At 40.8% G+C, this 18,815-nt stretch overlaps 1 protein-coding gene across 1 annotated transcript; it reads left to right on the plus strand.

The window, feature by feature from the left end:
- Positions 1–5,535: 5,535 nt before the first annotated feature.
- naga (N-acetylgalactosaminidase, alpha) lies at positions 5,536–18,190 on the plus strand. Its single transcript, XM_027151678.2, has 9 exons — positions 5,536–5,761; positions 7,967–8,123; positions 10,494–10,634; positions 12,997–13,208; positions 13,663–13,757; positions 13,897–14,058; positions 16,738–16,935; positions 17,039–17,179; positions 17,336–18,190. Exons 2-9 carry the CDS (start codon positions 7,969–7,971, stop codon positions 17,504–17,506), a joined length of 1,275 nt encoding a protein of 424 aa, XP_027007479.2. The 5' UTR covers positions 5,536–5,761; positions 7,967–7,968; the 3' UTR covers positions 17,507–18,190.
- Positions 18,191–18,815: the final 625 nt, after the last annotated feature.

Consider the following 18,815-nt stretch of genomic DNA (forward strand, 5'->3'; position numbering starts at 1 on the left):
CACCTATTCATTTTCAATGCTCAGAGCGATGCGCAGCAAAGCCTGTGGTTTAATTAACTGGTGTGACGGCGATTCCTCTGTGTTTCTTAGTCTGTGATCATTAACCGTATTACTTTGCCAGAAATTTCTGTTTATGTACGTGTTTTAGGTTGTCTGAGGTGGAACCACTTTATAAGTAATTGTTAAAAAGTATCTCATGAATACTTTGTTGACTAACCAATAAAAAGATTTATATTTAAAAGTGAAATAGGCATTTTCTTTTTTTTTTTTTTTTTTACAAAAAATTCTTACTAGCACAAATAAACTGGGAAAAAATGTATAACATGAAACAAATAAATCGTACAATTGTTCAACGGTTATTGTTCTTATGTGACCTCCTGTCTGTCATTTACTGTATATAGACACTCCAAAATACCCTTTCGCTCTGTCCCATCTCACATAAATAACAAAGATAAACCAGAATAAACATCAGCAAAGTTTTATACAGTATTAGCAGTCAAGAGGAGTAACCTAGCTATGGAATTAGCACAGGTACATAAACGCGATCTGTATAAAGCTTTAAAATATTTGGACAGAGACTTCACAGAATGAATGAAGTACAGCACATACATTGTTATCACTTTCAAATCTAAGGCAAAGCTTTTAGTGAGTGCCGTGATCTTCATGTCCGTAGCGCTAGCTCTCTCCCTTGCAACTAAATGTGCTAATAATGCTTACTAGCTAACACTGAACATTATAAAAACCTCATTATAAAGTCAGAAGGACAATGAAGGCACTCTGACCATCCTCATGAGGGTGAATAGCAGAGAACACAAGTCAGGTGAAAATGGTAACATCTTCAGCCACAGTAATAAGTAAGAGTGTTTATGTATGATATAAAAGATCACACACTAGGTTGCTCTTGATAGTCCAAATGGCTGTAGGTCATCTATAAGGGAAGAATGGAGATGCATATAAAAGCTAGGTTTTTGAAAGAAGCCTTGTTTTAATCTACAATGTAGTCTCACTATTCACTGCTGCTTTTATTTATTTATTTAATTCTCCTATTTAAGCAACATTAGCATCATTCTAACTTGGTATTTATCTCTAGCATATCTATTGTTACTGTATCCTCCCTATAACGTGGAGCACCGAATTTTAAGTCAAGTCATTTTCATTGTCACATCACCACAGCACATGCGCCTCAGTGAGTGAAATTCTCAGGAGCAAACTCCAGAAATTGCAGAACAGTTATACAGATAAAGATATAGATAATCAGTTATGTGAACATGTGCAATATGCTCATACATACAGTATAATCAGTACACACAGTGTACTATTGGGCATCCTTACAGCAGCACTGCACATTATATGCAATATGTACTTATATATGTATATGTGTAAATATATATATATATGGGGCAAGTCATGGCCTAATGGTTAGAGAGTCTGACTCGTAATCCTAAGGTTGTGGGTTCGAGTCTCGGGCCGGCCACGACTGAGGTGCCCTTGAGCAAGGCACCGAACCCCCCAACTGCTCCTCGGGCGCCACAGCATAAAATGGCTGCCCACTGCCCCAGGTGTGTGTGTTCATGGTGTGTGTGTCTGTGTGCACTTTGGATGGGTCAAATGCAGAGAACGATTTCTGAGTATGGGTCACCGTACTTAGCCGTATGTCACTTTTACTTTTTTTTAAAATACTATAAGGTGCAACAGATTGTACAGGTACAGAAGTGACATGGAGGTGCATCGGATGGTATCTAATGGTAACACATTAACAGGTACTTTTAGCAACTATAAACAGTTTAACTCATTATTTTAAAGTGATGTCATAGCAGTCCATGTTAATACCAATTACAGTTAGCATGCTAACTCTGGAGGAACTCTGTAGTGTATCTATAACGTAATCTATATACAGTATGTTTGTGTATATGGGAGGGAATGGAGGCAAGGCTTATCACCTGTAGTAACCATACTAATAACAAAAGTAATAATACTTACATAATGCTCTTTTAAATATATTGAATTATCATTTTGGGATGACATAAAATCATTCAGGGGTAAACAGTCTGAACATACAGAAAGTGGTTCATTGAAATCGTATCATATTGTAAATTTAAGAGAAATCTTACCTCTAACTGAAATAAATGTATTATAAGAAATGGAAACATATTGGCATTTCTTTTTTTCATTTAAGTTCCCCTGAGTGTTTAGGAACTTTATTATTTCCTGTTTGACCGAGGCATTAGAATTCAAACAGTGTTGACCAAATATCAGGCAAAGGCAATAAAGTAACCAGCATATACCTAAATAATTAGGAAGTTTAAGCAGTTGTGTTTTGCCCTTGTGCACAAACTTTATGAAAAAGACTTGAGTGTCCAATGTCCAACATGGCAACATGGAGCCATCTTGTGGCTTCACCACCTACTCCATAAGTGTTACATATCAGGGGTTTTACATCGTCAGGCACTTCAGGAGAACAGATGCTCATTGTTCTGGTGAGATGACGCTCGAGGGCAAAGTAAGTGGTGTGAGAAATGTTGACAGGTATAAGGAAATCACTAGAGGATTATTCATTCATTTTCTACCGCTTATCCGAACTACCTCGGGTCACGGGGGGCCTGTGCCTATCTCAGGCGTCATCGGGCATCGAGGCAGGATACACCCTGGACGGAGTGCCAACACATCACAGGGCACACACACACACTCTCATTCACTCACACACACACTCACACACTACGGACAATTTTCCAGAGATGCCAATCAACCTACCATGCGTGTCTTTGGACCGGGGGAGGAAACCGGAGTACCCGGAGGAAACCCCCGAGGCACGGGGAGAACATGCAAACTCCACACACACAAGGCAGAGGTGGGAATCGAACCCCCGACCCTGGAGGTGTGAGGTGAACTTGCTAACCACTAAGCCACCATGTCCCCATCACTTGAAGATGTTAGAGATATTTGTTATTTGTGTTTTGGCACAGAAGGTTAAAGTGCAGAGCCGGTTATAGTGATCGTGCTTGCAGTTTAGTTTTAAAGCAACAAGGGCAAGAGGAATGAGCCAGACGAAGGCATCAGATAACCTGAGCTTCCAAATCAAAACCTACAAACAATATAATACCACTACGCTAGTGATTAAGGTGTTGGGCTACCAATCGGAAGGTTGTGAGTTCAATCCCAGGTCCAACAAGCTGATACTGTTGGGTTCCTGTGCAAGGCCCTTAAGCATCACTTCTATAAAAATGCGATAATGTAATAAAGGTCTGGATAAAGGTGTCTGCCAAATGCTGAAGACGTAATCCCGATACTACTCACTCTCTCATTCACTCACTCACTCATTTTCTACCGCTTATCCGAATCCGATACTAATATAATACTAAATAAATATACATTCCCGTCAGTCAGGACATCAATAAGAAAGAGTCAAGAAGTGTACTGGCCTCTTTAGTAACTATACATGTGTAATTTACAGAACAAATAATCTGACTAAAGTTATAATCCAAAACAGCAGAAAATAAACATGCATTTAAAATTAAACCATTTGCCATTAGGCTTCTTGGTACAATACCTTTTGGCTTAAGCATGAATAATATGAATAAATGTAATAATATGGATAATGATGCATTTATTAAAAAAATCCCTGTCTACAAATAGATTATTTTAAGACATTAACGAGAAATGAAAAGCTTAATTGTCTCCTGATCATGCAGTGAAAAGTTCAACTCTTTTTCATTATGACTTTGAACAGTGTCGACCTGCCAGATTCTCTCTGAATGGCGAGGTCAGTGTGGTGATGACTTATCCATCCATGGAGCCATCGAGGTTAGAAGACACCAACCGTTGACCTGGGTCTGACAGGGTTAATGGGAGTGATGACATGTGGCTAATCAGACCCAATAAGCAGCAGGGGCTTGGCATCCTACACAGGCATCCTTTAGGTGCCTGTACTTCTTCCAAATCTGGTCCAACAAGTAGAACTGAGGAGATTAACTGATGCAGTCAGCTGTAAAAACACTCTCTGTCAGTGAGCTGATTTATGGTTTTCCCAAAGCGAGGACCCATTTGATCTACTCTCACTCACTCACTCACTCATTTTCTACCGCTTATCCGAACTACCTCGGGTCACGGGGAGCCTGTGCCTATCTCAGGCGTCATCGGGCATCGAGGCAGGATACACTCTGGACGGAGTGCCAACCCATCGCAGGGCACATACACACTCTCATTCACTCACACACTCACACACTATGGGCAATGTTCCAAGGATGCCAATCAACCTACCATACATGTCTTTGGACTGGGGGAGGAAACCGTGAGGCACGGGAAGAACATGCAAACTCTACACACACAAGGCGGAGGTGGGAATCGAACCTATTTAGAGTTTATTTAGACCTATTCGGAATCGAACCTATTTAGAGCTTTACTTAATTTATGCCGCATGCTAAGCCAGGGACTAATTCTCTTGCTGTGTTAAAACTCTGTAAAAAATCTGATTCATGGAATGAAAAATGGAATTTGTATAACGTATTTTTGTCCTAAGTGTATTATCCCACCAGCCGGTGTTTTTTTTTTTTTTAACAAATAAAGGAAGCCCAATAAAGGAAGCACAGGTGTTTGTTATTGCTGTGGATGTCTGTTTGTATCGTGTGTTATCTGCTGTTCTGGCCTCCTGTTTAATTCTCAGATTCTGTTCGTCACTATGGATGAGGGCTGTTGTTAAATGCCATTAATGTAAATGGACAAATGTAAATGTTTAAATGCCAATAGAGGAAAATGACTAGCAGATGTGTGTCACATGATGAAGGAACAAACAAACGCTTACCTTTAACTTGATAGATTTTGTACACAGGCACTAAATCAGTAATATGAATCTTCATACAAAAGTATGGAAACTATTAAAAAAATATATAGTTAATAAGTTTTTTTATTAACATTTGTGATTGTGGATAAAAATGAAAGTTGGATAATTCGGTTTTTATGTAAATACAGTTATTGTAGCATTAATCAGAAACATAAACAAACAAATAACTAAATATCCTGTATAGTCATATCATTCCCCTAATTTTTTGAGTCACCCATCTACAGTATATAGTCTACCAAAATGACACCAAGCTGGCTCCATGATTTATTTGCCCATGGGCTTCAGTGTTCTTAATTGATCCTTGTTCCAATTTTGGATCTTAAACGCATACAGCTTAGTGTCTGTGTAGAGATCTTGAGCATGTGCAACGTCTTCATGAGTTTCGTCTTAGTTGTCTGGTTTTCTTCTTTCTCCCCAAAACATCCCAGTAGACAGAATGGGTTAAGTTTGGTGCTGTAAGATGGACTCTGATCCCATTTATAGTTTATAATACAGTCCAGGATCTCCAAGCAGATAAGGGTTACTATCTAATCGAGGAGATTATGCATTTCTGCCCTTACTGCCCAGCATGTAGAGGCGTATCTCTTGTGATTTCACGATGCAGTACACGCCTTTGACCAGCAGACGTCGCCCTGGTGTGATGTGGAGCACAATGCTTAGGGCACTAAGGTAGGGCGATTGAAACACAACCCTTTTACAGTCAGCTGACTGTGAGAACACATGACACACAAACCGTCCGCATCACATGCGTTTAAAACCGCACTAACCTCCACATTCAGACTAACTCTGTGCTTTATTTAGAGACCAACACAACCGACAGGTTTCTGTATCTCAACCCCTAAAACTTCAGATATTAATCTGTCCAAGCTGCACAAATCTCATTTCCGGAAAAGGTGATTTCCGGGAATTTCTCCGTCGGATTCGGTGAGTATTTAAAAGGAGAACATGCCGAAAAGCAACAAAGTCCATTGTTGTTTTCTGAACTAGTTTATTTTTCTTTCTTTCTTTCTTTCTTTTTTTTTTAGCAACAACAAGATTAATTCTCATTGCAATGTGCATGCAATAAGCATCAGTTTTTAGATAAACAAAGGTGACTTCCGTTTTGACTTTTATTTCAGGGTTTATTATTTATTATTTGAGGGTTTATAAGGGGTTTGCTCAGGGATTCGAACCCATAACCTTCTGGTCAGTAGCCCAACGCCTTAACCGCTAGTCTACATCATTGAACTGACTGTATTGCTAGATATTATAAGATAAAGGTTACTTTGACCAAAAGGTACAGGAGTGTATGGATGAGCTGAAGGTGTTTCTGATGCTCAATAACATATTTCATCTTAAGTTAGAGGGATGTCTTGTATTGTAATGTAACGAGTAATGAATAAATGATTGTGCAGCCACAATACTATAAAGTGTGTAACTTTATTACTGCGATACAAAGTGCAAAACCCTAAACATTGTGCTTACAATACCATCATTTAACTTCCAGAGGACGATTTGTCATTGGTTGTAAGGCAATAAAATGTCTCGTTTATATAATTTTATAATGTTATGTTATGTAAATATATAATATATTTTATAACTCTTTTTTTTTTTTTTGGACTGTTTTGACAGTCCTTGCCATGGTGAAAACACAGAAAATAAACCTTTAGTGTCACAGATCAAGTGGAAACCTCTTGAGAAGCGTTTGTAAAATGTTTCTGAACCCGGACAAAAGTGCCAGTCTTGACACTTGGCAAGACGTAACCCAGGAGTGTCCGATCTTTTACCAAAGTATTGGTGTGGGTCCAGGTTTTCAATCCAACCAAGCAGAAGTCACACCTGAGTCTACTGAAAGCCAAGATTAACTGATGCTGGGTTGGAATGAAAACCTGCACCCACACTGGTCCTTTCTGGAAAAAGACTGAACCAAACCCATGTAAATCACACGATAGTCCTTTCCAGAAGATAAAACCTTTACAATGGATTGTGTTAAAATGAAGAAATCCAATAGATTTGTTAAACCAAGTCAAATGTCATGTCTCACTGCTAAGAAAACAATGTCTTTGTCCTCCCAGACGTCTCATTTGTTTGAGTAGTTGTTTACCTGGGAAGGTCCTGCCTTTGTGTGAATTTCAGTTATGTAGACTTGTTCTTGGTTCACATGGAGTCATCAGGTGAGGAGTCACAAGGTTTCTGTAGCCCCGCCCCCGGCCCCGCCCACAGCTCCTGACACAAGCGGTTCTTAAGTCTAGACCAGCAATATTTTGGTGCTACTTAATACCACTTTTCCTGGTTCAGAGCCGGTACTGTGGCGGTCGAAAAAGCAAGAACTGGTTCTAAATTAGGCTCCGAACCAGCACTCAAACTGCCTCGGTGGAAAAGGGGCAATTATGAACTGCAGCTTCTTGTTTTTCATATTAAGACAAATGCATTATCCTCTGGTAATTCTGGCACAGCAATAACTCAGATTATTTCAGCCATTTTGCATGTTTACTGAAGAAACTCTTGTAGGTGTCTTTTGTTTTTGTTTGTTTGTTTGTTTGTTTGTTTGTACAGGAACATTTTGACTATCCTGTATATTTTACAAAGTACTTTTAGAGAACATATTTAAGTATCCTGTCTCTTCACTAAATATTTCATTGATCAATTATTTTTAAATTTATATAAACGACCACGCGATCTGATCATGAAGGTGTTAGTTGATTGTGACAAAACTTATTTTGTGTGTGTGTGTGTGTGTGTGTGTGTGTGTGTGTGGTGGCTTAGTACGTTCGCCTCACACCTCCAGGGTCGGGGGTTCGATTCCCACCTCCGCCTTGTGTGTGTGGAGTTTGCATGTTCTCCCCGTGCCTCGGGGGTTTCCTCCAGGTACTCCGGTTTCCTCCCCCGGTCCAAAGACATGCATGGTAGGTTGATTGGCATCTCTGGAAAAAATTGTCCGTAGTGTGTGATTGCGTGAGTGAATGGAGTGTGTGTGCCCTGCGATGGGTTGGCTCTCCGTCCAGGGTGTATCCTGCCTCGATGCCCGATGACGCCTGAGCTCCCCATGTAGTTCGGATAAGCGGTAGAAAATGAGTGAGTGATTTTTGTGCATATTTTATGTAAGTAAAGCCCTTTCACTGACCACTTATTTTTGATGCTTTCTTTCAGGCATGCAGCATACAGTGGTTATTATTTTGCTGGTGTTCTCCTCTGTCACCCAGGCTTTGGACAATGGGCTGATGAGGACGCCACCCATGGGCTGGCTGGCATGGGAACGATATCGCTGTGACATTGACTGTGAAAATGATCCTAACAACTGCATTAGGTGAGTATGGGTTCAAAATGCATTCTACTCTCAAACCTAGAAAAGACGCACAGAATTTATACATACTGTGGCGGAAAGAATTATTTGATCCTCTGCAGATTTTGTACGTTTACCCCCTTATAATGAAATTAAGGGTCTAAATTTTTACGGTAGGTTTTTTTTTAACAGAGAGCGATTTATTATATCACCAAAACAAAGCATTAGTAAAAGCTTCTAAATGAATTAGCATTAGAAAATAAGTATTTGATGCCTTTACCAACCAGCAGATGTGTATAAAAGATACTCGTCATAGAATCAATCTCTTCCATTCAATCCTCAACACATGGGCAAGAACAAAGAGCTGTCAAAGGACCACAGGGGCAAGATTGTAGACCTGCACAAGACTGGAAAGGGCTACAAGACCATCAGCAAGAAGCTTTTTGGTGGCTATAATTCAAAAATGGAAGAAATACAAGATAACGGTTAATTGCCCTCAGCCTGGAGCTCCATGCAAGATCTCACCTCATGGGGTAAAGGATGATTCTGAGCGGTGGAAACATTCTGCTTTGGGGCTGTGAAAAGGGTACAGGAAGACATCACAGCATTGAGGGAACGTTGAACAGGTCATGTGACGTAGACTCTTGTATGAGAACCTCTTGACCTCAGCCAGAACACTGAAGCCGGGTCGTGGATTGGTCTTCCAGCATGACATTGACCCAATATATATGGCCAAGGGAACAAAGGAGTGAACAAAAAGGAGCACATTAAGATCCTGGAGTGGTCTAGTCAGTGTCCTGACCTTAATCTCATGGAACATCTGTGAAAAGGAAAAAACCTTCAGAATTTGGAAAGTATCCCTGAAGAGGAGAAGAGCAAAATCACTCCTGAGATGTGTGCAAACCTGGTGACCAACCACAAGAAATGTCTGACCTCTGTGATCGGCAACGAGGATTTCTCCACCAAGTACTCAGTCAGGAGTGAGGATCAAATACTTATTCACTCAATCAAATACAAGTTAATGTATAACCTTAATTTAATGTTTAATATTCTGTCTCGCTCTGTTAAAATAATCCTAACACTAACAAATAAACGTACATTTAACATGAAAGTGTCTTTCGCTTTTGTGATAAACCAAATATGATCAACGATAGAAGAACGAGAAACTAAATATTATTGCAGACGTTGGCTCTGAAATTCAGCTCTCCTGTGATTTACAACAAAAACAAATGACTGTTATATAAATAAATAATAACCTGACCAGCACACAGGGGGTTACAGACATAACATACAGACATTTGAGCTTGCTCTGACCTTGATTGGGGAAACTGTCACACACACGTCAGTGAAGGTTAGTGGTTGTATTCTTTTTTTAATGCACTTTTGAGTGCTCAACGTATAGTGGTATAATCGCAGCTAGCATTTTTCTTCTACATAAATTAGTTCACAGGATACTAATCACCTGACGGTAGCTTCATTTCTGTGCCAGCTACAGTAAGATCACTGGGTTTCAGTGGCATTGGGTGTAGTTGCTGTGATGGTGTCTGGTCAAGTTAAGCAGATCTACTGGTAAACGCGATGGCTAGACGACCGAGTCAGAGCATCTCAGATACGGCCGTGAGCTGCTGAACCGGCTACATGGGCGATTAAGACTCATTGTCCTTCCTTGGAGCACTTTTGGTATTTATGATCTACTGCAAGGGGGGCACGGTGGTTTAGTGGTTAGCACGTTCACCTCACACCTCCAGGGTTGGGGGTTTGATTCCCACCTCCACCTTGGGTTCCATGAATCAGTTTTTTTTACAGAGTTTTAACACAGCAAGAGAATTAGTCCCTGGCTTAGCATGCGGCATAAATTAAGTAATAAACTCTAAATAGGTTCGATTCCCACCTCTGCCTTGTGTGTGTGGAGTTTGCATGTTCTCCCCGTGCCTCGGGGGTTTCCTCCGGGTACTCCGGTTTCCTCCCCCAGTCCAAAGAAATGCCTGGTAGGTTGATTGGCATCTCTGGAAAATTGTCCGTAGTGTGTGTGTGTGTGTGTGAGAGTGTGTGTGTGCCCTGTGATGGGTTGGCACTCCGTCCAGGGTGTATCCTGCCTCGATGCCCGATGACGCCTGAGATAGGCACAGGCTCCCCTTGACCCGAGTTTGAGTTAAGCAGTAGAGAATGAATGAATGAATGAATGATCTACTGCACAGCAGGAAGACCTTACAAGACCTGCTCTTATACAGCTGCAATGACCCAGTCGTAACTACTTTCCCATTTTTCCTGCTTCCAACACATCACCATTGAGAACTGACAGTTTATTTACTGTCTAATACATCCCACTTCATGACCGGTGCTGTTGTAACAAGATAATATTGTTAACATCAGCTTTTTGTTTTGTTTATTTAGTGAAGTGCTGTTCAGGGACATGGCAGACCGACTTGCTGAAGACGGCTGGAGGGAGCTCGGTTATGTCTATATTAACATCGATGACTGCTGGGCATTAAAGAAAAGAGACGCACAAGGACGACTGCAGGCAGATCCAAAGAGGCACTGTAACATATTTCACAAAATAATGTCCAAAAAATGATATTGCTATTTCATTAATAATGATTTGTTTTATATATAACACATAATGATTTTTAGTCCACCATTTTAAATCGTATCGCATATCGTCATTATATGTATATTTATTGTCTTATTAATATTATGGAACAAGAAGAAGAAAAATGGAAAACAATTCATACATGTATCAGTGTAAAGTGCTTCTAAAGCCCTATTCGGACGGGATTAGTTCTACGTGGGGACGTGGAGTAATACAATTTTACCTCAGGATGTCTGTAATATTAATTGGCCAATTTGCACGGGACAAGACATCTCAGTAAAACTAGCAGAAGTGGGAGGGGTAACTCACTTTACACACCACAGTAACCTCCTTGTCGTCATGTGCGTATGACGTTGCTTCCTGTTATCATGTGCGCAAACAGACAACTTGGCGCCTCCATGCTTGAAAAACACGCCAAAAACTACTTTTAAACAGGAAATGACGGAATTTTACCGTACATATTTACAGCGGGTCTATCCGGACGGGATTAGTATTACCTGAGGTAATTTTTCCGGACCTTTTAAAAGGTAAAAGTCGACGTAATCTTTACTGACATTGTCCGTAATGATTACCGAGATGGCACATTCGGACGGGACTAAAATCACCGTGAAGCTCTGGTAATAATTACTGTACCCCCACGTCCCCACGTAGAACTAATCCCGTCCGAATAGTGCTTATGTCAGTAAAGATTACGCCGACTTTTACCTTCTGTAAAAAGGTCGGGAAAAATTACCTCAGGTAATACTAATCCCGTCCGAATAGACCCGCTGTAAATATGTACGGTAAAATTCCATCATTTCCTGTTTAAAAGTAGTTTTTGGCGCGTTTTGCATGCATGGAGGCGCTTGAAACAGGAAGCAACGTCATACGCACATGACGACAAGGAGGTTACTGTGGTGTGTAAAACGAGTTACCCCTCCCACTTCTGCTAGTTTTACTGAGATGTCTTGTCCCGTGCGAATTGACCAATTAATATTACAGACGTCCTGAGGTAAAATTGCATTACTCCACGTCCCCACGTAAAACTAATCCCATCCGAATAGTGCTAATGTCAGTAATGATTACCGAGATGGCACATTCGGACGGGACTAAAATCACAAAGAAGCTCTGGTAATAATTACTTTACCCCCACGTCCCCACGTAAAACTAATCCCGTCCGAATAGGGCTAAAGTGTGGGCTGTCTGGTCATAATTCTGCACTTGTATACCACTAGAACGAGTTGAATGCAAGCAATCAAGATGTTATTGTTTCAATTCAACAGAATTAGCAAATTATTTTTTTTTCTTTTTTTGGAATTCATTTCTGTTCAATTTCACAGGTTCAAAAGTAATCGGACAAATGAACATTTAATTTAAAAATTAATCATCAAAAATGATTCATAGCGTTTGATGCAAATCCTTTGCAGTCAATGACAGCGTGATGTCTAGGCCCCAATGGATATCATCAAATGCTAAGTTTCTGCTCTTGAGATACTTTGCTAGACTTTTGTGTCCACCTTCAGACACTGCATGATGTCTGCAGAAAAAAATCGAGAGCTGGACTTCATTAATAATCTGGCCTTTCTGTACTCAAGTGTTCTCAACATTTGCATCTTGAAGTCAAACCTCAGAATTTACATCCAAGAGAAGATTTCTTGATTGTAGACTTTGACAATGATCTCCCTCCTCAAGAGTGTTCCTGACTTGGCTCGGTGTTGTGAAGGGGTTTTTCTTCACCAAGGAACGAATTCTGTTTCCATCCACTTTAGTTGTCTACTGTAGTCAGGACTTCCAGGACTTTTGGTGTTACTGAGCTCAACCGCATTCCTTTGTTGTAAGAATTGTTCATTTTGGCCACTGTTAAAGATCCTTTTATCACCCTGATGGGTCTGTCTTGTCCTTTCCACCCGACGATGGCATCCTTCAGTTGCATAGACATCACTTTGGATAGCGAGTTCTCAAGAGCAGCTACCAAATGCAACAACTCTTCAGTCCAACACTAGGAATCGATCCCAGACTGCTAAATTTGTGATGAAATACAAGGGAACTGTCCGATTACTTTTGACCCTAGTAGAATGAGTTTTGATGGGGGGAAAAAAGCCTTTCCTAGCATGAGATACTTGGTCAGAGCACAGCGTTAGTTATGATACACCGCACCTGGTGGCAGCTTGGCAGTGCTGGGGCTTGAACCCCGACCATTCCGATCAACAACCCAGAGCCTTAACCACTACAGAGGCGTTAAAATGAAATGAATCCTTGGATATTGTCTGTATGTACAGTATAGTTTTATTTAACATGTGTCACTATGTGTTTGGTTTGCCTAAACAGGTTCCCAGGTGGCATCGCTAAACTGGCACGCTACATTCATGACCGTGGGCTGAAGCTGGGTATTTACGGTGATTTGGGTACTTATACCTGTGCAGGATACCCCGGGACGACCCTGGATAAAATAGAGATCGATGCTCAGACCTTTGCTGATTGGGAAGTGGACATGCTTAAGCTTGATGGCTGCTACTCTAATTCCACTGTCCAAGAGCAGGGTGAGAGAGGGTTATTTTGGAAAGAGGCAGATATACACATGGAAAAGTTAGGGTAGTAAACATCATCAGTCCATATTTGTATATGTTGCTATTATTTATAAGTTCATTTTCTAGTTTTGGTTGAAAGTCTTATGAATTTTTGGTCATCGTTGAGAGTCCGATTATGACTTTTCATGCATCTCCTCATCCTACTAATGCTACAATGGTGGCTTCAGGGTTTGGTAAAGGAAAATGTCTTTTTTTTTTTTTTAAGACAAGGTTTCTAAGAAAGAAGAAAAATGTCTATGTATCAAAAATATCAAATTTATTTTGATGTTCTAAAATGCCAAACCGCAAGTGAAACCGCATCACATGATAGGATAAGAAGAAAGCTATGAAACATCACACGAGTGATTTGTATTATATCTAAATGTCTAACCTCGTCAATCATATGAATAATTGATTCTGTTTAAAGGCTACCCACGTATGTCAAAAGCCCTTAATGCCACCGGCCGTCCGATCGGCTTTTCCTGCAGCTGGCCTGCGTACCAAGGAGGGCTTCCTCCTAAAGTGAGTGAAATGCTGATTTAATTTATTTAATGAAGTAATTTCCAAGTAAGCTCCAATGTACACATCCAGCCAAGTTAAACCCGTTAAGCAAAGCATATAAAATGTCTCTAAAGTACACGGTGTACCTCCTCTTTGTTAGGTAAATTACACTCTGCTTGGTGAGATCTGTAACCTGTGGCGTAATTACGGTGATATCGAGGACTCGTGGGACAGCATCCTGAACATTGTGGATTGGTTTACAGAAAACCAGGATGTCCTGCAGCCTGCTGCCGGACCAGGACGCTGGAATGACCCTGACATGGTAGGATTATTGTTTCCTACATTAGAGCACCTGATCCAGAGCGACTTACAGAGACACCATCAGCGTTTAGGGACCCTATCATACTAAATGCATGTTAGAAAGGAATTTAGCAAGTCTGTAGATTAAACAAATGCTTAATTACTTTATTAATTTGTAATTCAGGGGGCACAGTGGCTTAGTGGTTAGCATGTTCGCCTCACACCTCCAGGGTTGGGGGTTTCGATTCCCGCCTCCACCTTGTGTGTGTGGAGTTTGCATGTTCTCCCCGTGCCTCGGGGGTTTTCTCCGGGGACTCCGGTTTCCTCCCCCGGTCCAAAGACATGCATGGTAGGTTGATTGCCGTCTCTGGAAAATTGTCTGTAGTGTGTGAGTGAATGAGTGTGTGTGTGTGTGTGTGCCCTGTGATGGGTTGGCACTCCATCCAGGGTGTATCCTGCCTCGATGCCCAATGACGCCTGAGATAGGCACAGGCTCCCCGTGACCCGAGAAGTTCGGATGAGCGGTATTTGTAATTCAGAGGTAGGTCTTCAGTCTCCATATGTAGTTGACTCTGTACTGTACAGACAACCAGGGAAGTTCATTCCATCACCTGGGTGCCGGCATAAAGGAGACTTATACAGTTGTGCTCAAAAGTTTGCATACCTTGGGAAAATTTGCAAGATGTCTACCTTTCTTTTTTTTTTTGTTTTTTTTAAAAGAAAACATGAGTGAGAAGACAAAACAAATGTATCGTATTTCTTATAGGACTCCTGTTAATACAGTATATAAGGCAGAACAGAATGGCACAGTCATCTAACAAAACATAACAAAAAAGAAACTAAGGAAATAATCCCTGTTCAATATTTTGCATACCCTTTTTTTTAGTTTTTAATATCAGTTACTGTCCCCTTTAGCACCAATGACGGCATGCAGTCTTTTGTAATAATTGTGCATGAGGTCCTTAATTCTCTCAGGTTGTATAGCTGCCTGTTCGTGGCAAAATGCCTCCAGTTCCCGTACATGTTTTGGTAGTCTTTCACAATACAATCTTTTCAGCACTTTTGAGCTCTTGCCAAAGTGGCTCAGTAATCTTGAGGTCAGGAGATTGTAATAGTCTCTCTAAAAACTTCACCTTTTTCTGCTGTAGCCATTGGAGGGTCAACCTTGCCTTGTGCTTTGGTTCATTGTAACGTTAGAACATCCGAGAGCGTCCCATGCTTAACTTTTTTGTAATGCATATTGTCTGGCAGTATTTTCCAATAACATGCTGCATTCATCTTGCCATCAATTTTTACGAACTTGCCTGTGCCATTGGAGCTCCCACAGCCTCAAAACATGAGAGATCCACCACCATGCTTTACAGTGGAGATGGTGTACTTTTCACCGTAGGTCTTGTTGACTCCTCTCCAAACATGGTGTTTATGCTTATGATTATAAAGTTCAATTTTGGTCTCATCACTCCACATGACTCAGGGCCTTTTTGTGGCATGGGCACAGTAACAGCTTTGTCCTGGCAACTCGACCATGCAGGTCATTTGTGTTCAATACCTCCTCATTGTGCGCCTTGAAACAACAACACTTTTTTTTCCAAAGCAGCCTGTATTTCTCCTGAAGATGTTTGTGGGTTTTTCTTTGCGTTCTTGTGCAAAGAGAATAAGCTGGATCATCCTGAAGCAGAAACCACATGTCTACGGGTTCTGAGCATGTCCATGTTTGATGCCAAATTCAGATGGTGTGATCTGTGATTTCTCTAAGAATATCAAATGGAGATGCATGGACAGGGGCATAACACAGCTCAGGCTTCCTGGAATTTGAACTGCCATCCACATCATTCATACATTTCATTCATTTTCTACTGCTTATCTGAACTTCTCTGGTCACGGGGAGCCTGTGCCTATCTCAGGTGTCATCGGGCATCGAGGCAGGATACACCCTGGACGGAGTGCCAACCCATCACAGGGCACACACACACTCTCATTCACACACACACACACGCACACTACGGACAATTTTCCAGAAATGCCAATCAACCTACCATGCGTCTTTGGACTGGGGGAGGAAACCGGAGTACCCGGAGGAAACCCCCGAGGCACGGGGAGAACATGCAAACTCCACACACAAGGCGGAGGCGAGAATCGAACCCCCAACCCTGAAGGTGTGAGGCGAACGTGCTAACCACTAAGCCACCGTGCCCCCATTCACATCATGTCTGTCTGACATGCTTTGACCTGTGTACAGTAGACACACTAACACAGGTGTCCAATCTTATCTGCAAAGGGCTGGTGTTTCATTCCAATCAAGCAGACACCACACCTTAGTCTATTGAAATACAAGATCATCTGATTAAACAGGTGGCTCCTGCTTGATTGGTATGAAAACCTGCACTCACACCAGCCCTTTGTGGATAAGATTGGACATCGCTGTGCTAAAACAATACTTAACAAAGTAAAGCAGATCCACTAAAAGCCATAAACTTACCTTACCAAGAAAATAACTGATGATAAACCACTAAGCACACGGACAGTCTTGGACTTGCAGAATGTCTAAATTCATCAGCAATGTGACTGCAACGATTGATTAATGAACGATTATCTTTATAGCTATTATGTTTTTACTGTCAGCTAGCGTGTAAGTGCCAACGCTAATGAGTAAGTGCCAACGCTAATGGTGGTAATTCGTATGGAATCTTACATTTTACAGCTGGTCATAGGAAATTTTGGCCTCAGCATGGAGCAGTCTCGTTCTCAAATGGCGTTGTGGGCAATAATGGCAGCTCCCTTATTCATGTCTAATGACCTGCGAACCCTAAGCAGTGGGGCACAGGCTATACTGCAGAACAAAGCGGTCATCAGCATTAACCAGGACCCGTTGGGCATCCAAGGAAAACGCCTGAAAAAGGTAATTACTGTGGGGTAGAAAGTGAGTTGATGATACTACATCCCTGTACTACAAACCATCACTCTTGCTAGAACCATTTCTTCTGTTTTTCTCCTTCTCTCAGCTGGGCAGTGGTATAGAGGTGTTCATGCGTCCTCTATCTAATAACGCAAGCGCTTTGGTGTTCTTCAGCAGAAGAACAGATATGCCCTACCGCTATTCGACGTCTCTGAAGGAGCTCAACTACGCACCTGGCAGTTATAAAGTAAGTGCTGCGTTTGTGTGCGTTTGATTGAGAAACGTTCAGAAATCTGATGCAATAAAGTTTCTCCAAAAGAGTTCTATTCGTCTATCACACCGCTCTCGTATGTTCTTAATTCACATTTTAGTGAAGTAATAGCTGTACACTTTTCTCTCTTAGGTCTATGATGTGTTCATGCAGAAGCCCATGCCTACACTGAAGGACACCACAGGTTTTGTTGTCTCCATCAATCCCTCAGGCGTGGTCATGTGGTATGTTGCTCCAACTGAGTGGCAGAAACAGTCCAAATTCTTCCGAGCCAATCGTAAATCCGATCCTTTCATCGTGTAAATGATCTTGTTTTTTTTTTTTTTATCCAATCGTGGTGCCGCCATCGTGACCTTTTTTTTCCCCTCCTGTAGGCTAAAAAAACAGAGATTATTTGAATGTATAAAATTAAATGGTTCTTTTTTTATCGTCTGCATTTCTATGAAAAATTAAGGGGGGGGGGGTCCACTGGAAATACACTAGACTTCTGTAACAGACATTGACAGAATGAAGTAAACAGAAAGCAGCCTATATTCAGCAGGCTTTTTTTTTTTTGATCAGTGTAAACAACTTCAGGAATCTCGGTGAGGAATGGGAACTTTTTAATTATCTTTCACTTAATGCTCAGGGACACTAGTTTACAATCAGCATGTATGAAGTTATAATAAAACCGATGTCGTCCTTCACACATCCCAGTCTAATCGGAGTTGAGCGGCAGCTCGGCAGCGCCGGGGTTTGAACCCCTGACCTGTAACCCAGAGCCTTTAATCGTTCAGCTACCGCTGCCTCTCTCGTGAATAAAGTGGGCATGAATTTTACTTGTTTGCTTTTATGGGATGAAATGTAAGACTATTTTATTTAGATATGTGGTGCAGTAGATTATTTTCCTTGGTAATTAGGGTCTTGTATCTAAACACGTACTATGGAAATCAGTTTATTTAAAAATGGTCATTTTATGTTTTTGATTAAAAGTCTGATCTTCTCATAGACCTGCTGCATTTTATTAACCAAAACTCTAGATCAGTTTTACACACTTTTTTTTTTTGCACTATTTACGTTTCTATATGATGTTTAGAATCCCATAGTTCAATGCAACCACATCCATGCTTAATATAGCTTACAATCGTAGCAACACGAGCAGTTCATTAATGGTACTTTTGCAAAGCGATTATAATCTACGATATGGTCTTTTTTTTTTTTTGTGCCAGCATCACATTTACCAAAGCATGCCAAAAACCTTGATAAAAAGGGTGAGAGTAATAATAGTGTTAAAAATAATTAATTAATTCAATTAAAGTGAATGTACAATACAGAAGCTATAAAATATATTACAAGAATTAAAAATGTGGTATATTGAATTGGAAATTTAGTATTTAGTCATTTAGTAAATTGTTATTTGCCACCAGATTGCCTCCTGTTGTAAAGGTTCCCTAAGGATGCCATTTCACTGTACTGTGTTCAGCTTTTACCCATCAAAACAACACCACTGTACTGCATTATATTTATTTATTTATTTTGTCATACCCAGTAAACTGATCACTATGCTCATCAAAACCTCTCTATGCAATGGAATTCTAGACTTCCTAACCATCACAATCTGTTAGCTTGGGCA

Source organism: Tachysurus fulvidraco, chromosome 19 (genome assembly GCF_022655615.1).
Source record: "Tachysurus fulvidraco isolate hzauxx_2018 chromosome 19, HZAU_PFXX_2.0, whole genome shotgun sequence".
Classification (NCBI taxonomy): Eukaryota; Metazoa; Chordata; class Actinopteri; order Siluriformes; family Bagridae; genus Tachysurus; species Tachysurus fulvidraco.